The sequence below is a fragment of the Pagrus major genome, chromosome 18 (assembly GCF_040436345.1).
Source record: "Pagrus major chromosome 18, Pma_NU_1.0".
NCBI classification, from domain to species: Eukaryota; Metazoa; Chordata; class Actinopteri; order Spariformes; family Sparidae; genus Pagrus; species Pagrus major.
In genome coordinates this window covers 15,109,072-15,133,166 of record NC_133232.1, presented here as the reverse complement: position 1 = coordinate 15,133,166, position 24,095 = coordinate 15,109,072, and the positions used below count along the sequence as shown (strand labels likewise).

Below are 24,095 nucleotides of genomic sequence, written 5' to 3'. Positions count from 1 at the left end.
GCAAGGCTAAACACTGCTGTGTGTGTTTCACTGAGACTCCTGCACAAAGTGTGTGTGTGTTGTACACTGCAGTATAATTCAGAATGTGAGACATTATACAACATTTATTATTGAGTTTAGATTTTTTTAAGGAGAATAACTGAAGGACATCGTTCTCCACATGGTTCTTGTACCCACTAACAATGGTGCACAGGGTGATGATGGACTGTTCAGAAGTCAGCCTGTAACTTCCTCTCCATGTTTGAGATGTCCATACAGGTGAAGAGCAGGTTTTCAGTGTCATTTATATGGAATCACTTCTATAATCACTTTCAGATTCTAAGTATTGATATTTATGTCAATACATCTTGTAATATAAATACAAATCAGTATTTGATGAATGGATTAGTCTGTCCCTGACTGCAAATCAATACAAAGGCTGTTTCTGCTGAAGTTCTTTTCAGTACCCTTTGAACCCTGCAGAACTCCTGGTACCAGTACCTGAACACCAGATCTTTAGTGTGTTTCCACTGTGGACAGTACGCTTCAATGTACTCTAACTCTGGCTGTTCCGACTGACCAATCAGTGATCTGCAGTGTCTGAACTCCACCTTTTAGTATCGGATCAGTGTGCTGGGTACCTCAACAGAGGGGTGACCAAAAAACTGAATGGAACTTTCTTTTGATACCATCCACAACATTTGACAAAGAAGCAAAGAAGTGAACTAAACTGGACTGCTCGCTGGAAACGGGCTCAAGTGTTGGATTACCTTTAAACTTCAGGTAGTCACAGGGGGCGTGTCCTGGCTCACCTGCCCTCCGGCCCCCCGGCCCGCCAGTCTCAACACCCAAAATCTCATGAAGACGCCGTGTGGCTGGGGGCTTATACTCCTGGAAAACAAACACACACGCAACCACACACACACACGCACACACACGTTTAGATACAACATTTTTTTAATTTAGGATCCTCCAAACCCACATTAAAACTATTACAAAGCAGTGAAAGCCCTTCTGCTCTTACACCTGCACATTTTGTCCTGCAGCTGCCACCGTTCTCACACTCTGTGTATATTCTGGATTTTTAACAATGTTGCTGAGGTTTTTAAACTCTTGGACACTGACGCAAAAACAATACAGGTGAATTAAAATCCACAACAACTCATGTCCTAATAATCCAGAGAGGATTTAGTTAAATTTAATATTTTCAGTTGGAATTCATCATCTTTTATAAACCTTTACAACTTAGGTTAGCTCCTTTCCACTTCAGCTGGAGTATACACACAGATCACAGTGACCTCAGTCTCTCTCATGCAGCCACGACTGTTTCAAACACTAATAAAAGCCTCATTTTCTTTACTAGAGCAGCTTGTTTGCTTGTTTACAATAACTTGAAACACCGCATTGGGTTCTTGTGCATCAGGTCAACAGGTGAAAGTTGACTTTTGAATGAAAAGTGTAAATAATGCATCTGACGTCACAAACCTTCTTGATGTCCTTGTTCTTCTTCACTGTCCAGAGACCATCTGACAGCTTGTCAAAGTACTTCCTAGCTTTAGGAGCTGCATCCAGCATGTGGCTGGGTGGGACCCCCAGGACCTCCACAATCTTATTCATCTGGTCAACCTACACACACACACACACACACACACACACACACACACACACAGAGAGTCTTTGTATTGTGTACATCCATGAAGAATAAGGCTGCAATCAAACGTATACACTCACTCTGACTACAGTACAGTTACTGACAGCTCATACACATGTACAAACGCTCTCACTAAATTAACAAGTCTTGTGAACCTTAACCTGTGAATGAGCAGAGGCAATGAAAATGAATGATTTTTAAAATTTAAAATGAATATTTTAATGTCAAACACTCAATAATTCTACAACACCTCCTGTGATGAACAGTCAGATGAAGACATCAGTATATTGTAGTTCATGTCTGAGCAGTTGATGAGAGAGCACACAGCCTCCTCCTAAACGACTACACAGCAAACTGCCACATGACAGCTCGCTGAGTGACATGTGAACTGGGAGAAGTTAACTCATGTGCGGTGTGGTCACTGTTACCTCATTGGAGCCACTGAAGAGAGGCTCTCCTGTGTGCATCTCCACCAGGATGCATCCCAGAGACCACATGTCGATGGCCAGGTCATATGGCATTCCCAACAGGACCTCAGGAGAGCGGTAAAACCTGCTCTGGATGTACTGATAGATCTGAGAGGAGGACGAGATGGAAGAGGAGACGAGTTCAGAGACTCTGCTCATACATGTGAAGAAGTTCAATTACTTTGATTACACCGTGAAGCTTTTCTTTATATCTATTCATGTCCAACCGACTTCTGAAGGCCGAGGGGCCGGACTATGTCTAAACTGTAAAACTCTGAATTTAAATATGGTAAAACAATGAATGCACTTTTTATTAGTTTTAAAATTTGAAAAGGAAACATTTAATATGTAAAAGTACAGGTAAAAAACAATGCTCCTTTTTAGTCTTAAAGTGGGATGTCAGTTTGATTCTAGTAGATTCCCTTTGCTTAAACTGGCTTCAATCTTTTTAATGAAATAAGAGACATAACGAATTACGAGCTAATTAACCCATTAACAAAGTGATCGGCCCCGCCTCTCTAGCGGCTCTGAGTAGCAGCTCCTCCCCACAAAACACTGCAGATGTCTTATGTTTTGTTTTGATAGAGAGCCTCCTAGTGGCAGAAAGTACATATTATACATTTAAAACACTAACGAAAGTGCAGAATTTTGAATTACATCTCGCTTTTACAGGTTTGATTTCGAGTTAACTAAGACATGTGTATGATATGATAATCCTTGACTCTGGGGGTTGTTGGGAGCATCTCCCAGCGAGCACCACACTTACCCTCTGTCCGAGCTGGCAGGAGGATCCAAAGTCGACTATCTTGATCGCAGATCTCTTGGGATTACACAGCAGGATGTTCTCTGGTTTCAGATCGCAGTGGATGATTGACAGCTCTGGAGTGGCTAGGAATAATAACGCTGTGGACAGAAAGGACATCATTCTTTTAATTACCACCTCCCACAGTGGGTCATTGACTGTGAGCGTAAACGGTTATTGTAATATATACTGTAGATCGAAAAAAGTTGGGACGCTGTGTAAAACAGGACCTTGACAATATATTTAATGTTAAACCTCATCAACTTCACTGTCTTTGTAAGTAATAACTTGTAAGTAAAAAATGCTTCTTCTGAACTTGATGCCAGCAACATGTGTCAAACAAGTTTGGAACATTCCACAGGTGAACAGGTTCATTGGTGACAGGTGAGAGTGTCAGGACTGAAAGGATGGGCCGAGGTTCACCACTTTGTGAAGCACATGATCGTATAAAGGAACACTTTGTTAAACTGTTTCAAGTCTCTACATTTTGTTGTTTTTTTTAACCAGTGTCCCAACTTCTTCGGCAGGCTTATGTGATTGGCCACCACAGTGTGATGTCAGCTTTTCTTCCTCCCAGAGTCGATTGTTTCAACTTTATATCACACGGCTGCAACGCTTTGTTTTTTTTTAATGAATGGAAGACATGCATTTTTGATTTGATCTGAATTGAGTTTCTGAAAAGAGTTTCTAAGATCACCCTGAAAAACATTTCCATTCTGACCAACTCGTGTCCTTCGTTCATCATGTAATATAACTGCACTGATCAGATTCATTTTGCCACTTGGGGCAGGCAACAACAAGCTAAAAGTCATGTGTGACATATTATGCTGCTGCTGCACGATAGCTGGGTTTCCATCCTCCTATTTCTATGCACATTTTAAAAATTATTAAATTTTATTTTAATTAGAAAATCTCATAATATTGATAGAAAGGAAAAATGCAACAAAGTGCAATAGAAACAGACTTGGCCTATGGATAATGCAGTACATGAAGCATGTGACCTCCACGTCCACAGAAGCTCCACACAAAAACATCAGCCCTGTGTGGAGCCACGAACAGAACGTACGAACAGAAATGCCAGTTTTCTACATTGTTTTCACCGTTGAAGGTTTGACTGGTGCTCCATTTACTGTCATCTTGTTGCACTCTCTTCTACTGCAGTCGTATAATGGCACCTGACTGCAGAATTAGCACCACCTACTGCTTATCTCAATGAACCAACACGATGATGGTGGATGGAGACAAGCAGACATTTGGATTTTTTTTGCTGATTTTTTTTTTAATAAATTTGGATAAATTGCAATAAATTTGGATAGAAACCACCTAATATGAGCCCAATAACAGCCCACCTGACAGATGTAGGGAGTTGGAAATGAAAAAAAGGCATCAAGGACCACAACTGAATGTTTTTTCCTGACACAGGATCTTGGCTGCCTTATGTTGTCCCCACAAGAAGACAAGCAAACACATACAACGAACTCATCTGGTGCCTTACTTGTGTACTTACTTGCCTACTTTACTCATTTCTCAGACAGACTCCGTGTCTTTTGTGTGTTTTCACAAATGGAAATGTAAATTGAGCATCTTTCAATAAAAAAAATCTTTACAAAAACCCAAGCGTGTGAGAATCTTTTACGATGAATTCCACAACGTGTTCTAGACATTGACCAATAGGAGCACTGTGTCCACTGTGACGTGCCTGAGTGAAGGACGACTGATAATGGTGACGTTTCCTCTGTTTCCATCACTTTTTTGTCTTTGTTTTTTTTTTTTTTAGGCTTTTCTGAACATAAGACAGCCAGCATTATACAAACCACTGTGTTTTCATTCTTGGTACAGGAAGTTGTTCCCTAGAATCTCCTTCCCGACGTCATCATGAAGGTCTTGAAAGACGGCAAGCTATGATTGGTTGGGGAGCAACATGTTGTCTGTCGTGTCTCTCAGCACCGCAACAATTTTAGTCTCCATAATCACCTAAACTGGCACAGTGACTGTCTTCATGAACCAACCACAGTGCAGTGTGAATCCGACGTGAACGTCTCCATGAACCCACCTGTACAAAGCTGCTGTGCAAATTTTCTGGTGAGGTTGAGGGAGACTCCTCTGAAGTTGGTGTTCCTCAGCAGATCGTACAGGTTGTAGCTCAACAACTCAAACACCAAACAGAGATGGTTCCTAAACATAAAGTGACGCTTCAGGTGGACTGCACCGAGACAAATTGACAGACAGACACACACACAGAGACAGATGGGAGACAGGGAGGAAGGTTAAGATATACCCTGAAACAAGGATGAGGTCAGGCAAGAGTACTGAACAACATGAAAATCATTTCCTCTCTTCTCTCTGACGATTACACACTTTTCAAGTCCTGGCTTTTTTCAACAACCATGTGACTAAACAATATGAGGAGATCTGATGCAGTAAATACTTTGGACATCTCGACACAAGGTACAATGTTCATCTAGTTATCATTCTGAAACACACTGTACAACTAAATCCAAGCTGTGGTCCATTTATGCTACTCACAGTGAATATTAAAAACAAATACCATAATTATATATCAATAATAATATGTAAATATTCTTTGAACTGAGTACATCCATGCAATTCAATTCTGACTGGCAACATGACTGCTACAACCAGTGTGGAGTAAACACATCTGTGAGGCTATACATGTGTTATATCTGACCTCTGACCTCTCTCACCTCACTGTCGTGTGTGTGTGTGTGTGGTGTGTGTGTGTGTGTGTGTGTGTTGTCCATCTTACCTATGTAATATTTCATCTCAGTGTCATGCTTGTTCATGAGCTCCAGCAGGCGTAGTTCAATCTGTGCCTGGTTTAGAAACGCCTTTTTGTTCTTGATGATCTTAATGGCAACCCATTCCTGCTCGTGGTGGTCGTAGGCCTTCACCACCTGCAGACGCACATCAACACATTACCATCACACACCCTGATACACATGGACTCACTCAGATCCTTTGTGTTTAGTGAGTCCCAACAAGAACAGATTAAAGCTAACGTTCAGTAAACATTAAAGTCCACTCGATTCATCCTGACACCCAAAAACATCCTTCCAGAGAGGACTGTTACATCCTCTACAAACACAAATTGTCCTTTTTTTTTTACATTTGTCTTCATGTACAGAATAAACAAACAAGATATAACATATCAACTAGTATACTGTTTCAATTATTCATCTTATTTTCTTGGCCTTTTCATGGCTTTATTGGACAGGACAAGTTAGAGAGAGGGGGGATGACATGCAGCAAAGGGCCACTGCTCGGATTCGATTATATATTTTTGAAGTTTTCTACTTTTGATGCTCAGCCAAGCTAACAATATCATAATTCCAGCTCTGTACTAGGAACACACCCACCTACTAGTCAAGTCAAGTTGAGTCAAATTTATTTCTATAGCACATTTAAGACAACATGAACCGAACAGAGAATAAAAGATCATGTTCAAGATGAGATCCCTGATCAGTGTAAAAACTAGAACAACAACCTTTCTGAGAGCCTGTTAGTAGTAGCAGTTTAAGATTGATTGAAAGCCAAAGAAAGAGGTGTGTCTTGAGTTGTGCTGTGAACCACTCAATAGAGGGGGCAGATCTGATGTGGAGGAGCAGTTTGTTCCACAGACTCGGGCGCTATCGAGCTTTGAGCTTCAGCCGAGCCCGAGGGACGACCAGAAGTGACGGGTCAGAGGCCCTGAGTGGTCTCGATGGTCAGATAAAGAAGAGGGGGCCAAACCATGGAGTGCTTTAGAAACAAACAGTAAAACTTCAAAACGAACTCTAAAAGTGACAGGGAGCCAGTGGAGGGGAGATCAGTTCAAGCCCACGAGTCAGTTAAAAGCTGGCAGCAGCGTTGTGCTCTACATGACACCATGATCTGTGATCAGGACGACTTACTGACACTAAGTAACTGCCACTGACTGCAGGAGCCACTGAGGACATCACACACATGAACTGCAGTCTGCATGCTTTGTTTCGTCTCTGATGAATTCAGACCTTTTTCATGAGAACAGTTATGTCTGAAGAAGAAATCTTTGAAGGTTGGTTCCTGACGCTCCATTTGTGAAGACAGCCAAAACTGTTGGTGCTTATACGGAGATACTGATCTTCTGAGAACAAGATTTTATAAACTATCAGGTCATGTGGATTGGGTTTCGCGTAAAGTCTCCTTTGTCGACCTTACCTGTCCGAAGGAGCCCTTCCCGATCAGTGAGTCTATCTCATAGCGGTCCAGCCACTTTTCTCCATTTTTGACTATGTAGTCGTAGTTGTCGTCGTCATAGCCGTCATTGTAGACTTTTCTCTCCTTCTTGGTGCTGCTGTCCTCTGGAGGGACCTGCTGGGCCCTCCGCTTTTTCTTAGTATAGTACACCTGTGGATGAACAGGTTAGAACAGTTTAGGTTCCCAGCTCTGCTTCACAGTGCATCTTAGGACCAACCCATTACATTATCTGCACATCATTGACTGTTAGCTGCTTGGAGCCTGTGCTGGTTACAGAAGGACAGACCAGGTGGGTCACCCAGTGGTCCCATCACAATCTCTTCTTCTGACTCAGCATTCACACAATTGTTCCATTTCTCTTTTTCTAACCTGGACTTAAAACACAAAGCTTTTTTCAGCAAATCTGTGCAACATAAGAAAATGGAACAATCCGCAAATCCTCTTCAAACTTACTCTACTTTGAAAAGCTAATTTCTGGTTTCCAGCAGTTGTTGAAATGTATTTAAGACTGCATGTTCTGCAGTATTTGGTCTGCTACTAGTTACAAAAAACATTCAAATGTCAAAATGTTGAAGGACTTTTTTCTACCTTTTAAAATATTGAGCTTTTTCAACAAACAGCTTTTGAAATATGACGGTTTTGGTTTGATGCATTTTTCACTCCTTTTCTGAGTTTATAATGGGTGTGTGTTGTGCGTCTTGTGCACGTGTCACATGACTCGTGAAGTCACCCACCTCTCCTCTTCTGCTTTCTTTACATGTATCTACCTTATCCCTTGCAACTTCCACAACCTTCACTTCTCAGCCACAATCTAAACATCAAAAAGTGGACACATTTGTCTTATTTCAGCAACAGGATTTATAGTTTCTGACGTTTCTGCCTCAAAACACCAAAAAGGCCATTCACCTGTTTCAACTGTAGCTAGTTAGCTCAGTTAGCCATGCAGCTAGTGGTGTAGACTGGAAGCTCATGGACCAGGTGTTAAGTGACGTTAAGCACGCTAGCTTCAGTAGATTTCGCAATACATATACTACATAATGAAAAACTGGTTCTTCACTCGTTCACCCGTTCGTCACTCCCTGCGCCTGGTTGGTTTAGGCCTCAGCAGACTGTGCTAACATCTTTCTCCTCTCTTCCTGCCAGGCCTCCACCAGCTGGAATAAACAGGACTTTGTGTTTTCACACTGCATCCATTACTGACCGAAATGCCTAACATTGTTATTTTATTTCACTTTAAGCTCAGAAATCTGTTAACAATCATGTACATTATCGTTTCAACCATTTATCTGGAAATGTGTCATTTTTGGCGCCTATTTAACGTCAGCCTGGTGGTTGAGGTGCGACCATGTGCCACATTAGGTAATTATCGGGTTAATTAAGGTTGTGATATCAAATTTGGTTATTTGCTACTACTACATTTATTATCATTTTTGTCTGCACAAACACTTTGGGCAGTAAAACACAGAAGACCTAGAAAACCCCCAAAAACTGCACTCACTACTCAGGCACATACTGTATAATGTCACTCATTAAGCTCATGGTGACACTTCAATACTTAAGTTTTCACAATGATCAAGAACACTGCTTGTCCTAGAGATGAGATTCTTTCAACATTCTAGTCATCAGTATCTGGTCATCAGCTCCAAAATGTCCCATGTTGATGATTGGTTGCAGTCTGCTCGGACCCCAATGAGTTTTTGGAACTACACTGTATATTTTTTTTCAGTTGATCCAAATCTGATGTGTTCATGAAGGCCATACCTCATTGATGTGCTTGTAGGTTTTGATGAGGTCAACAGAAAGTTTCCTCAGTGGAGCGCTGGCAGGGTCTCTGAAACTGGGGGGGATCCTCCGCTGGAGTATGGTCATATCAGACAGCACCTGCAGAGGACACACACACACACACACACACACACACACACACACAGCAGCACTTCATACATCAGTCTGTTTGTCTCCAGTGATAACCACATTTGAGAGCTCACTGTAAATAATATGCATATATCGGCCGATATATCGATATGGGAACTTTTTGCTCCCTAATATCGCCATCGGCCCCAAATACTGCATATCAGTCGGCTCTAATGATTCTGCTGCGGTTGTATTGGGTTTCTTCTCTCCTCTATCGTCTCTACTGTGTTTTTAATATCTGGAGCACTGGACCAAATGGATTTCCTGTTTGGAACAATGAGACTGACCTGACTCTGAATATAAATAAGCACATGAGAATCTAGCGATGAGAAGGTGGAGTGTTGTTGTGTGAGACAACACAAGTGCCTGCCTACAGACATGCAGCTGTACAGGGTTTAAATGGACAGTACAGACATTTTAATACATCAGGACATTTCTGATGTTTTTATATTTACATGTTTTAAAAGTCAAAACACTGTGTGTAGTCTGAGTCTCAATTCAAACTCACATATTTTCCTCTGAGAGCAGCTTGTTTATTCACTTATGGAAAAAATACATATTTCTGAGTTTGTATTATTACCTCATTATTATTATTGTAAATATTCAAATTCTGAGTTTGAATTTCTTCTACAAAACTACATAGTGCCCTTTAAGCTCAGCCGACCACCAGGACAACAAAACACTGCAGATGGAATCATAATCTCCATTGTGTCTGTTGTGTGGAACAAAGTGACAACAAACATCATCTCAGTTGCACATTTGTGCCAGTTGCAGATCTCTAACCCTGTTTCTTACTGTGCAGTAGCTGAAAAAAAGACTGAAAACATATTTAAATCTGCTAGATCCAGATTATTATTCTGGTCGACATCAAATTATAATCACTTACAGATAAATAAATACACCTGAGTTTTTTCATCAAGATCCATGCATTATTTCCTGAACAGTTAAGGTGAGTGTGGCCGATCTCACAATGTTAAAGAAAGACAGAAAAGAATGTCCTGGATCCGTCCCTTTAACTGGATCATCAAAAAGAGTCTTCTCTGGACCAAGACCATTCCACCCATCCAGTTTTGGACACAGGTGAAAACATGACCTCCTCGATGGAGGTAACGTAATAATATAGACAAGTGCTGCCATGTTCATCAACAGGTGGAACACAAATCAGTTCCTGTGCAAAAGGCACGAGTGGCAGATCCACCGTCAGTTTTATTATTCATATGTAGGTTAATACACCATCAACAGTGTGATGAAATGCGTCAGCTCAGCAGTCAGAGCACTAGTTATGTCAAGATAAAACAGAAAATGTAAATGAAACAGAAAGATCTCAGACGTGTGTGTTACCTGCTGCTGCTCGGCCATGGAGTGGATGGAGCTGAAGGAGGGGTGTGTATGTGTGTGCTGGCTGGTCATGGCTGGCTCAGCGAGGGAGAAGCCCTGGGCAGTGGAGGAGGAGGAGGAGGAGGAGGAGGAGGAGGAGGAGGAGGAGGTGGGCGGACATCCTGAGCTGCTTACACCTGGGGGAGAGAGAGAGAGAGAGAGAGAGAGAGATGATTAGAGAGGGAAACCCCAACATTCTCATCTGTTTCCATGCTGCCATCTTTGGTCCAACACAGATACTGCTGCTCTGTTTTCACACACAGAGTACTGTCTTTATTCACCGTACATACTGAACTGTCCACTACACATATCCAAGTCTAGAAGCTGTTCCTTGTCAAGTTCCCAAAACTCAGTTTAAACACATCACTCTCAGAACTGAGAGAGTCCAATCAAGCTGGATCCCAACCAACAGTTACATGTATTTTAACATGTCACAAGTCTGCTCAGGTCATTAAATGATACGGTAGGGTGGGTTATTACTTATCAGCAAACACATAGGTTTATTGACCTGCATACCAGGTTTCTACAAATAATGATCTATTTACACATTTCAATATACAGCAGGTATCTACACAAGCTGCCCCTCTCATTATTGCGCAAACCCTTAGAGCACTGATAACTGACATCATGTTTCCCTCTGATTCAATCACAGCTCAGATATGAAACAGAACATCAGGATGTCCTCACTATCACCTGCTGGTCTGATTCTGGTCAAACTCAGAGCCAAATGAATCATCTGAAAGTTAATGATTTCCACTCAGTGTAGAGTAGGGCTGGGTGACTGGACTGTCATTTTATTCTACTGGTTTAATGGTGAGGCTCTGAAGAGCGTGTGAGAGCCTCTGCTCAGTGACAGCAGGTTAACACACACAGGCCAGCAACAGCAGGGAGAGGCAGTGGGGACAGACAAACAGCCTGTAGAGCCAGAAATCAACTTCAATCCACTTTTTAATCCCAAAAGTTTAAAAAATAAACTCTGCTTCTGCCGTTAACGGCTCTGGATTAGAGCAGCTGTGTCGCCTCTCTCCTCCAGCAGCGGTCTGTAGGCAACAGCAGCAGCAGCTCTGTACCTCCGCTCAGCACTCTGTGAGGCCCACAATATCTCACACCTAACTGCCCCAACCTGAGTGTAGAGGTCACCGTGTTGTCCGACAACTTCATACAAGCACAAGCAGTAAGATCATTAGTGACTGCTTCAAAACACAAACAGCTCAGATGCAACTGCATGAAACAAAGTCTCATCTCTTTAGAAAACAGTTGGAGAAAAAAAAGCTTTCCAATCAGCCAGCGTTCGATCGGCGTTAGATCAGCGTTCACAGGGGTGAACTGAAACACTGAAACTGTGCCATGAGTAAATTTCAACTCTATAATGCTGCTTTAAGTACAAAACGATGTTGGTATGGGAGCATACTGACATACTTTGGTTTCTGAGTTGATAGTTCTGTTGACAATAAAAACGCATTGTACTAAAAATAATAATGATAATAAATCTTTTTTTTTCATTCGTGTTTCACAGACAATGAAGGTCAAATGTTCTGTTATTTCTCTGCTACACTTCTTTTTCCTTTCAGTTTTCTTGAAACCTAAATCAATTCCACTTGATTCAAATTCACCAGCTCTAATATGGCACAGGATTAAATTCTGAATGTACAACCATTAAAGATCAGTTTCCTTTGATTTGGTAACACCACCCCTTGGATCAGTACAACATCTAGATGTCAGTGTCCACACAAGACGAAGGCATTCATGAGCCACAATGACAATCCAGAGAGCAGACAAAACGGCTCCACGTTGTCAAGGGTCTGCAGAGCAGTTATCATATATCTAGATTGTTGCTGTTTCACTGTCCATCATATTACAACTAACATAAACAACTTTTAACTACTAACTACTACTTTTTTACTTTACTGACCAAAAATAATCTAAAATTAAAGCTGCAAGCAGCGATGAACGGGCCCTCGCAGGCCACGCGGGTCGGGCCGTGCTGCTGTCGGGGCGTGCTCCTTACCCGGACCCATTGCCCCGTTATTGTGCGCGCATGTCTTAACTGATAGCCAAAAAGCGGTTTTGTGTTGATAATAGCGCCACCTGCTGGTGATTTTTGGTGTGTGAGTTACAGATGCCAGTCTATACCGGCCCAATCAGTTTCATATCCATAAGTGTTATGGTGTGGGCACAGTGGCAATTATAAAATGAAACTGCCACCAGAGCGCCACCTAGTGTCAGATCGGTAACACCTTCGTCAGCTGTCCTCAGGAGGCCATTGGCAATCAGTGTACCAAGTTTTGTGTTAATCCGACCAACTGACGTCGAGATATAAAATACTTCAATTTAAATAGCGCCACCTAGTGGTCATGGGCCAAGATTTTGCACAGAGCCTTAGGGGCTCATGGGGAAGTAGTGTCCTTAGTTTCATGTCATTTGGACACACCAATGTGGAGATATGCAACACTTCCTGTTTTGACCCGAATCCACAGGAAGTTGTTATTTAATAACTTGAGTATTGTTTGGAATATCAAAATTCTTTTAATAACTTTTTGTCAGAAGGGTCCACTGATGCTGTGTGCAAAGTTTGGTGCAAATCGGTGAAATTGCCTGGGAGGAGTTCTAAAAAGTAGGTTTGCGACATTTCGCGAGCTAGCGAAAAAAAACGCTAGGCGCAAATGGGCGTGGCCTATATCAGGAGATTCAGCAAGATTCACTGAACGCGTGGATATAAGGTTTTTGAATGTGCGACAAAGTATGTGGGAGTTATTAGGCAAAAACGGTTTGTGTTGATGATAGCGCCACCTGCTGGTCATTTTTGGTGTGTGAGTTACAGGGGCCGGTCTGTACCACCCCTATAAATTTCATATCCATAAGTGTTATGGTGTGGGCACAGTGCCAAATATAAAATGAAACTGCCACCAGAGCGCCACCTAGTGTCAGATCACTAACCCCTTTGTCTGCTGTCATCAGGAGGGCAGTGGCAATGAGTGTAACAAGTTTTGTGTTCATCCGACCAACCGATGTCGAGATATAAAATACTTCAATTTAAATAGCGCCACCTAGTTGTCATTGGCCACATTTTCGCACAGAGCCTTTGGGCCTCATGAGCAAGTAGTATCCTGAGTTTCACGTCATTTGGACAAACCAATGTGGAGATATGCAACACTTCCTGGTTGGAACGAAATCTGCAGGAAGTTGTTATTTAATAACTTGAGTTTTTTTTGGAATATCAAAATTCTTTTAATAACTTTTTGTCAGAAGGGTCCACTGATGCTGTGTGCAAAGTTTGGTGCAAATTGGTGAAATTGCCTGGGAGGAGTTCGAAAAAGTAGGTTTGCGACATTGCGCGAGCTAGTGAAAAAAACGCAAAGCACAAATGGGCGTGGCCTATATCAGGAGATTCAGCACAATTCACTGAACGCGTGGATATAAGGTTTTTGAAGGTGCGACAAAGTATGTGGGAGTTATTAGCCAAAACGTACTTACATTGATAATAGCGCCACCTAGTGGTGCACGTTCACAACAACAACAGATTATAAAATTTTTCGCCAAGCCCACTGACTTTGCCAAATAAAATCGACTTTTCATTCACATTCAGGCAGTGAAAAATGCCATCATTTTGGACGAAGGAATAAAATAATAATAATAATAATCATTGCAATTACAATAGGGACCTCGCAGGTTCCCTGCTCGGGCCCTAATAAAAATCAGGGGTCTGCGGAGAATCTACACTACATTTTTGTGTACGTACAAAATATTCAGATTTATAAAACTTGGCGTACACCCAACAGTGTGTAGTTTCTCTTTATAAATCCCAAATCTACTTGGAAATGTGCACAAGGAGTAATATGGAGTAACACACACTTGTCATTTGTTGCTGCAGCTTAGGGAGAAAACTGGTGCAAACCTGGAGAGTCATGAGGTGAAGTGTGTGAGGATCATTCCAACAGCTGATGGCTGATGCCTTTCCCCTTATGGATATAAGGGGGTGCTAGACCCCCACCACGGGCTACAACTGTAGCTGCCCTCAGCACACCTGGAAACACGCCTCATCATGACCAACATGTCAAAGTTTATTTGACAAAGTCTATTGAAAGTTGCACTAGAACACATCAGGCCGCACATGACCGTAAAATCTGCACCTGTACACAAACAAAGTGGAACCTAGCCAGCTGTGTCCATGCCAGTATAACTCAATCATGATTCATGTCTTGACATAAACCTTGACATTTACCTGAGACGTCATTAGATAATAAACTGCTACTGCAAGTGTGTTTCTTTGCTTTGGCCTTGTCGATCTGTGCTGTTTTGCTGGTGAAGGGAAAAAACTGCAGAGTTCAAATACCTGCACTATACAGGTGAATCAGTGATTCAGAGCAGCCAATCAGAAAGCTCTCAGCCAACTTCTTCTGATGCCACTTCAGCACACTCAATCAGCAGTGACATGGGCCAACACTGGGCACAGCAAACTGTGCCAGACACACTCCAAAAGCTACAGCTGGTGGTCAGCACAATAATATGATGGCTGACTGCTCATGCATCTGTCAGTCTCATTCTGTAGAAGAATGACCATCACATCATCACATATCACCACGCTGGTTAAAAAAGCACAGAAAAGGCTCTACTTCCTACAGAAACTTAGGAAGGCTAAATTCTGGAGCCAGATTCTGGTCAACTTTTACAGAGGAGCAATAGAAAGCATCCTGACTGGAAACAAACTGACATGGTTCATCAGGGCCCAGGACAGGAAGGCTCTACAGCGGGTGATTAAAACCACCAGAACATCACTGGTACCATCACTGATACTACAGAGCATCAGTGACATCAGTGAATTGAGACGTCTGCACAGAGCCCAAAGATACTAAAAGACAACACCCACCCAGCCACAGTCTGTTCACCTGCTGCCATCTGACAACAGATACAGAAGTACCTGCTGCTGTACCACCAGACTACAGAGCAGCTTCACTCCTCAGACTGAGAGACTCCTGAACTCATCAACACTGCATTACATGAAACAGATTGTTGTTGGGTTTTTTTGTTTTCTGTGAATGTAGCACAGAGGACTCACACATAGTTTAATTTTTTAACCCCCCATTTTTTTAAAAATGATAATGAGCTTACCTTGTAACCTTGTTATTATTCTGCCAGGTGGGAAATTTCAACAACAAAATGGAATACCAATATGTATAAAGGCGCTTCAGTCACCTTATTATGCAAAGAGAAAAGAGTCCAAAAACACAAATTTGATCCATGTGGATTTGTTTCAGCTATGAGAAAGATTTTAAAAACATCAACAGGTGCTCTGACTCTGATGTTTGAATGGTTCCACCACTTTCATAACAGACAGCTGTATGACATAGCATTTTGTAATAAAGACAGCTCTCTATCATGTAGGTTCTGAGTGTTCATTGAGGAGAAGTGATCTCATCATTTGTACTGGATGTAGCTATTTCCCATTACATCCAAACTCACCTGTACCCATCTTATGCCACACACAAGCTTTAGGTGCTGTCGGAGAACTGGTCCAGCTGTAAGATGCCTGCCCCTCACATGTTCCACCCCTGTAGCCTGTGGATCTGGAGCTCTAGTGTTGGCTCACTACTGACCTCTGCAGAGAACAGCTTTCCAAAAAGTTCCAGAACAGGGTGGTAACTGGACACAATCCAAACAGTAAGATGTGGAATATTATTGGGCTTCTTCCTTTAATGCACAAATCCATGTGGAAGAGAACCTCAAAACGAGTTCATGCCAATTAATCACTGAGCACATGAAAACAAAGCCCCACTCTGAGTCAAGAATGAGCTTTCCATAACAGCAGAGGCAGCCGTAACAACAGAAATACAGTTTGGCATCTGACACAACATCTAAATCAATGTTCTCACACACCAAGAATGACGATGGTGATTGTGTACATGTAATATCAGCAACATGGATCCCTGTTGTAAAAAGCAGCTGGACTCACTAATTTAAAATCTGTTGAAAATGACAGCAGCATGCTGAAGCCAGACATGTCATCATCACAGTATAAACTCTACATACAGTATGTGTGTCTGAGGCTTTTGTTGTAGGCAGCAACAGCAGGAAATACAAACTGTATTAGCAGGAGAGCACACCATCACACAGTGAAGCTTCTCAATCCATGAGCTCAGAGTAAGAACAAAAAGTATTAACACCAAACCACAAAGATCCAGTGAGCTACTGGAGTATTGGAGTACTGGCAGCTACGACAGTACGACTGCTCTCTGTTGTGTACAAGGTGATGGAGTGTCCAAGTACTACAGCAGACAAGCATCTTAAAACATTGTGAGGGGATGATTTTGGTCTCAAATACAGACACTCTGCTCTCTACTGGAATGGTAAGGAGATGCTGTATTGTGGTGATATGTTGTAGTGCTCAGCACACACCACCAGAGGTCAGTGTGTACTGGTAGACGAGAAAGCTGAGCTGAGAAGAATGCGACTGTGAGTGTTGGGTATAATGTTATAGAAGTAGCCTCTGCCCATTTGGGAGCATTTTGGGTTTAGGGCTGGTGGTAAAGTTGAGACAGCCAACATGGATGAAGCCATCTGCACTATTTAACTCAAGAAAGCAGCACATCGTTTCCCTTCAGCCCACTGATGCGTCAGTGTTGACCTCGGCAACATCCGTCATCGGGTCCACCAGCAAGAATCTATAAAAGAAGGGCACTCATTTGCTACCTGTTCATTAAGGAATGACGCCCAGCAGGACTTGTCTAAGTACACTAAATGTATTTAGACACACAGCAGTGTATGTTACAATGACTTCTGTCACCTGTAACTCAGCTGTAGTTATTTGTTTGTACACTATATACCATATATCCCAGTGAAATATCTGGAAAGGTGTGAAGGTATAAAAAATACAGTAGGTCTACATGTATATCACTGTAACATAATTCAGGGTGGACATTCTCAGTGGAAGAATAACTGTAAACTGTAATGAGAGGCTCCTCAGCACTATTACCTCCCATATCTTTTTCAAATAGCTCCCTGAGATTTTAAATAGATCTAAATGAGGCCCTAATTGTGAACCATTGAACCACTTTGAACATCTGTGTTGAACTGCATGTGTGTACTTGTGTTGTGTTGACAAGCAGGAGAAAGTAATCCAATCATTGTGCTGGGTGCTCGCAGCTCTGGCCTGCTTACAGATATGACACTGCTGGAGAGAGAGAATATCTGCCTAGTACTGAAAAATCAGCTCCATCTCTTTAACAGACTGAGAGGCACCCACAGCACTTCCTCAATCTGGCATACCCCTTCTTGCACTGCCATTGGTCGAGGCCCCCTCTTTCTCTGTCAGCTGATTCGCTGTTGGTATCTAAGGGCTGGCTGGCCAGCACTCTATAAATAAACCCAGTGCTGTCTCAGCAACCAGCCTACAATACTCATTAGCTACTTCTCTCTCTCCTCTTCCGCCTCTCTCCTGCTAAGCAAGTAGCTTCCAATAGCAGGCCTGGCTCTCAGCAGCAGGAGTCTGACATACTGTCCCCTAGCAACCCAACCCACCCTACCAGCCACTCTCTCCTCCCCCTTTCCTTCATCATCCTTCCTGCTTTCTCAAACCTCTCTGCCTCTCAATACAGATCTCTTTTCTATTCACTTATTTGTTTGTCTATTTAAGGGACAGAGCACATTACTGAACATCAGGGGGGGAAAAAAAGATGTAAACCTGCCAGATTCTAGCAGAAATGTTAGTTTATATATGTAGTCCATAGGCAGGTTACATCCATCCATCATCCAGACTTCCCTCACTCACATCCTTTCTCCCTCCTAACTTCAATCAGATGACTGCTCAGCATGTCTCAGAGACATTTTCCCTTTCTCTGCCCACTGTCTTATCTCTTCATTAGGGTTGGGTTGTGATGATTTACAATGACGTAACAGTATTTAGGGTAACAGTGAGGAGTCACTCCAGGAAGCACCACCAGAAATGAATGATTTTAAAAAATTAACAGTTGTGCAACACTGCAATGTCAAATGGTGTCTTTACTAGGGGTTGACCTAGTGTGTAATATATATATATATATATATATATATATATATACATATATATATATATATATATATATATATATATATATATATATATATATATATGTGTGTGTGTGTGTGTGTGTGTGTGTGTGTGTGTGTGTGTGTGTTTCAGGGTTAATTTCGATACCAATTAGTAATCCTGGAGACCAATAACCAATAATTGGAGCCGATATACATTTACAGGAATACTAAAAATCTTAGTCAAGAAGTCGAGAACAACCAGTGATGGAATGAAACCAACTACTATTCACGTACTGTCACGTACTATTCAAGTACTGTCCTCATGTACAGTCCTGAGGCACTCTGCTTAAGTATTTGCATTTTCTGCAACTCAATACTTTCTACTACTTCACTCCATTATTTGGCTACTAGTTACTTTGCAGATTCAGATTACTCAGTGCTGATCAGCTATTACTGGTGACATCAGATAGTGTTGTGGACACTGAGACCGGCTGCTGATGCAGTACTTTGGCTACATCAGGGCCTAAGTATTGGCAAAGTATTACATTTAAAATGTTTTAATTGTAACGACAATCAGACACAAAAAACACTGATACAGATAATGGTAAAAATGCTGAATATCAGCCCCGATAATCAACCACCGATAATCGGTCCACTCACACACACAAATCTGTTTAAAAACAACTGGAGTGAAGACCACTGATGTTCAGCTAGAAACAAGTCCAAGTCTGAGCAGTGTCAAGATCCAGTGAGGATCAAGGCAGATAAAAGACAACAGGGAGTAGGAGTTTGATACTCTCAGTTTGTTTGATTTAAGCCAGGACTACCAGAACTTTTGAATGGTAGACCACAAGCCAAAAGCAAACACTTATTGTCTTCCTCAGATGCCAAATAGTACGACACCAAAGCCCTGAGAGGCAAGTGAGGAAAAACTATGGTGATCCATAACGTGAGTGTCTTCTGAACTGTTTTCTGTCCTGTGTTTATGACTTAAGAATACGTGAAAGCACGTTTAGACAGGACAAGCTTTCTAGCTTCCTTGAATCTTTTTATCACGGCTTCAGCATCACCAAGATCCCAGGGTCCCTCATTTGACTGACTTCTGCACAGTGTCACTCTGCCCACCATGATCACATTATGAAAAATAATTCATACTAATTCATATTAAAAAGTTATTCATGTTAGAATTTGTTTAATTTTCTGAGTGTGGTCTCAACTCATGTATCAGTGTTTCCCACACATAGACTTTACTTGTTAAAGCTTGTGATGTCTCGAGATTTCTCTTACTTACATGCGAGGAATCTGAGAGCAGTACACGTCACAGGCTCACACACACACACACACACACACACACACACACACACACACACACACACACACACACAGACATGCACGGCACATGTGCAAGATATACATAAATCCGGCCTTTTGTTCAGAGGTAACTCTGTATACACCCAGTTGGTGCTTGTTTGAAATTACTTTTCTAAGCTTTTTTTAAGACACCTGGTAAATTTCAAGTGTATCGGTGCGACTGATGAAAACCTTCAGTCACACTTGGCAACCAAAGAAAAAGGGAGAAGAAGAATCCACAGTCGGACCCCGCAGCCCCATACCTGGAGCACGACTGATGGGAAACAAGGAGACGGTCACAGAGAGAAAGTTAAGGGACAGTTGAGAATCCCCCTTTCATTTTTACACACCAGCTTACTTTATTAAAGCTCGTCTTTTGGTTTCACTTGTCTGTCTTGGTGTTTTTGCAGTAGGAACTGACCCTTTGGACCCAGCAGACACCAGCTTCCAACTGGAGGAGGTGAGAACTGCCATGAACAATTTCTTCGTTTGTATGAACAGTAACACATCATACATGAGGGCCAAAACTGTTTCTGAATGAACTCTGAGCTCTAAGCCCTGGTGTTTTGGAGGTCCATGTGTGGCTGAACTGTTCTCCGGAGTAGCAAATCTTAAAAAGACTACTGTATGCTGGCTATTCTTGACTCCCATGCTCCCATGGCTGAGCATGAAACCTGCCAAGCTTCAGCCCCAGGTTCCCAGCTCTCAGCCCAAGTCTCAGTCCAAAATCCCCAGTTATCAGCCCAATATCAGTCTGCTAGCAACAACCCTGCCGATCAAATAAGCTTGGATTTGTGAGATTTGCAGCCTTTATGCCCTGAGCCAGCTAGCCACCTCCAGCCTGGTGACACCTCAGATGACTCCCAGGAGTCTCCTTTCTGGGAAACCCAGCTAGCTTTCAAGATGGCCCCCAAAAGAAAGCAGGGCTCCAGACGAGGTTGGGGCTTCTTGTCCTTGCCACTGCCCAGTATGTTCTCCTGAGTCAGAGGTCCTGGCCCATATCCAGTGTGTTCCTGCGTTGGGAGTCCCAGTTTCCTGGGTAAGTCGACGACTCTCCAGACCATCTGTCATCAGCCTTAATGGACACCCAGCCAGACCTCAAGCTGCCCACCTCCAGCCCTGCCTCATGCCTCAGTGCTGCTGCCCTGTCACCGGCCTCTAGTCCTGCCATCCTGTCGCCTGCCTCCTGCTCTGATCTGCAGCTGCTAGACTCTGGTGCTGCACTCCAAATGCCAGACTCTGGTCCTGGTGTCCAGCCTGGTTGGGTTCAGATGGGTCCCATCTTTGCCGTTGGCCTCCCAGTCTTGACGTACACTTATCTTTCATTACTCACTGACTGACTTTAGGGCTGGGCGATATGGCCTGAAAACTATTTTGCAATAACCACTAAACCACTTCATTAACACTAGGACTGGGAGACAGAATCAAACATTACAATATTTTTGACCAAATACCCTCTCTGGTGCGACAGTATTGTAGGAATGAATATTGTTTCTGTCACAAAATAGGAGCACAATTAGATTTAATCATTCAATTAATCATCAGTAATGTGATATAATGACTGACTGGGTAAAGACAAGTATTAGAACATGTAGATCAGTCTGGTAAGTTGTCATATCACTATGAAACAAAATCTCAAATCTATGACAACTTACAGTCTCATATCTTGATAAAAATATAATATCTTTATATTACTGACAGATGTGCTGATACAGGCTAATATCAGCTGATAACATCGCTCTCTCTCTGTTGCCAGTTTATAGGTACATGGAGCTAAAATGAATCCAGTCTCATACAACAGTCCAGCAGTACATCCTGATGAGCTCAACTCTGTGGACGTATCGAGTGCTGTTGAATTGTATCAAATGATGTGGTGTTTCTAATATTTAGTCTACCCTTATTGATATAAATTGGGTGGACAAATTATTCAGAACTCTATATACTAAAGAATATAACATATTTCAAACGCATTATGTTGGTAGCTACCAAAACAACCTTAAATTGACTCAGCACCTCTAGAACTGTAGTTTATCACAGCCAATCTAAATAATATAACCTGCAACACTGAGCTAGAGGCTGTGGGCTGAATCTGTTCCACAAAGTGTTGTACGGTACAGTTCCTGAGCTGTGACCTTGACCCTGACCCACGACTTGGCCATGACCACAGTCTCTAGTCACACCATGGCAAAGCTCTTCTCTTATAGTACACATATAAAGAGAATAAGACTGGTCAGAAATATAGACAAACTCATATACTAACAGTGAGGGAATTGGACAGCTAGTTGGATGGAGTAAACTAAAACCATGAGTACACAGGAGGAGGAGTATGAGCAGCGGGTTTTTCAGTTTTTCTTGTGCAGCATGAAGGACACTGCAACATGAAGACAACCAATAAATTAACCCTTGAACATTGTTAGCAGAGCAGCAGCTCCAGTCTTCCGTCAGTGTTTACACACCATGTGCTCATATATAAATATTTATATGTATCACCTATATTTTGGTAGGAAGTCACATTGAGATTAAAATCTCTTTTGCAAGAGAGACCAAGCCAAGCCAGGGTCAAAACAGCAGCATGAAGGACATGACGAGACAACATCACATCAGCAGCTGGAAGTATAAAATTCTATCCATGAGACTGTATCAGAATGCATCTGAAGACACAGGGGTGTAGTTTGAGCCCAGTGTTGAGTGTAGGTCAGCTGTGTTTTCACCAACACACCAACACTGCTGGTACACATGTATAATGGAAGAAAACACACTTGAATTGTAAAAATAGACTTCAGGTCAAGGTCACGTCAAATAGTACAACTAAACACAACTGTTGTGTGGTCGTGTAGACAGCTGTATTTATTCAAATATAAGGGTATCTGTTATATCATAAGCAAACAGCACATAGAACAAGATCTTGGCAACGAGGTGATCAGGGTTCAGATCAGAACAAATCGTAAATGATTATGATGCCGACAGATGAGCATACAACTACTGACCAGCAACTTTAAAACCAGGTGGACAGCTGACAGATCCCAGTCACAGGACCCATTCAAATAAGGATCACTTGACTATACTTGCCTGTCTGTCTCCTATACAAAAAGACAAGAGTAATGTTCTCCCACCAACAGCTGGACAAAAGCTCAACTGTTGTCCCAGCATGGCAGGAACATACCAAGTGATCAAACTCTCAGTACTGTCAGGAAGAATCGCTCAGTGTACAGCCTCTAACAGACTGACATCTAATAATGGAGGCAGGTTGGACGTCTGGGCTGAACAGTGCCTGGTAACTAACTGGGTGATGGAGGTTTGAATCCCTCTTAACTGAAGGTGATGCTATATGGACACCGAGCAACACAACATCTTCACTCTTCTCAGCTCTTCTAAGTGCTTCAAGGGGCAGATATTTAAAAACTGCAAAAATGAAAAGCAAACGTAAAACATCAATATCATATGGACATAAAAAACCCAAAAAAACAACAACACATGAAATGTGATTTTTGCAAAGTGAGTCTAAGCCACATTCGTAACAAAGTGATTGCACTTTGATTTCTGCAGATGTGTCAGTGTGGACACGCTCTTTTTCCTGTCTTTTCCAGCAGCACTGTCTCCTACAATTGTGATATAGCAAGACAGCAAGAGCAAATATATTTTGAGGGAAATGTAATGCTGACCGAATTATGTTTTCAATTAACATAATGAGGAAATGGGGTTAATTGCGCTCATTTCAACAGGTTCAGCTGTCTCTGATGAAACAATGTTGATGCTGAACGCAGGCTTATTAGTAAAATGTTCACTGACAGCACATTATATTTGTTTACAGCCAAAACAGACAATCTTCCAATAAACTCATATTATTAAACTTTTGATGGTTATGTCGAGGCACTGGCAGCGCTCGTTTAAGGTTAGAGAAAGATCATGGTTTGTTTAATACTAATAATTAATGAACATTTAACCAAAATCCTGCTCACTCATCTGTCCCTTACCTTAGCCAAAGTGTTGATGTTGCCTGAACCTAACCATAAAAAATGGATAGTTTTATTTTCTCATAACAGTATCCAGCCAGTGATTGGGCTTCACCACAACAACATGAAGAAAACTGTTTAGTAGCCTCACATACAAATGTCAATTATAGGAGATAAGGTTCAATCAGAGTGACAGAGGGCATCAGAGCGGCTAACGGAATATATGCTGCTGCTAGCAGAGAGGAAAACAGTCTGCGGACAGCAGCCACGTCACCACACTACGTAGTTACTCACCCTACCACAGCAGCCCATGCAGATAGGTCAGTGATGTCTGTCTTTAAGTCTGTCTGCCAGTCTGTCTTTAA

General features: G+C 42.1%; 1 protein-coding gene across 3 annotated transcripts in view; it reads right to left on the bottom strand.

Annotated features, from left to right (window-relative positions):
* The window catches only part of dyrk1b (dual-specificity tyrosine-(Y)-phosphorylation regulated kinase 1B), a 76,173-nt gene that overhangs the window by 6,488 nt on the left and 45,590 nt on the right, over positions 1 to 24,095 (bottom strand). For all 3 annotated transcript variants that reach the window (XM_073486959.1, XM_073486958.1, XM_073486956.1), the window contains exons 2-10: positions 10,388 to 10,560; positions 8,897 to 9,016; positions 7,097 to 7,285; positions 5,667 to 5,814; positions 4,953 to 5,102; positions 2,864 to 3,000; positions 2,059 to 2,205; positions 1,465 to 1,605; positions 750 to 870 (exon numbers count right to left, since the gene is read on the bottom strand). In XM_073486959.1, the coding sequence (XP_073343060.1) occupies positions 750 to 870; positions 1,465 to 1,605; positions 2,059 to 2,205; positions 2,864 to 3,000; positions 4,953 to 5,102; positions 5,667 to 5,814; positions 7,097 to 7,285; positions 8,897 to 9,016; positions 10,388 to 10,456 (1,222 nt within the window). In that variant the 5' untranslated portion in view covers positions 10,457 to 10,560. The remainder of the gene's footprint in view (positions 1 to 749; positions 871 to 1,464; positions 1,606 to 2,058; positions 2,206 to 2,863; positions 3,001 to 4,952; positions 5,103 to 5,666; positions 5,815 to 7,096; positions 7,286 to 8,896; positions 9,017 to 10,387; positions 10,561 to 24,095) is intronic.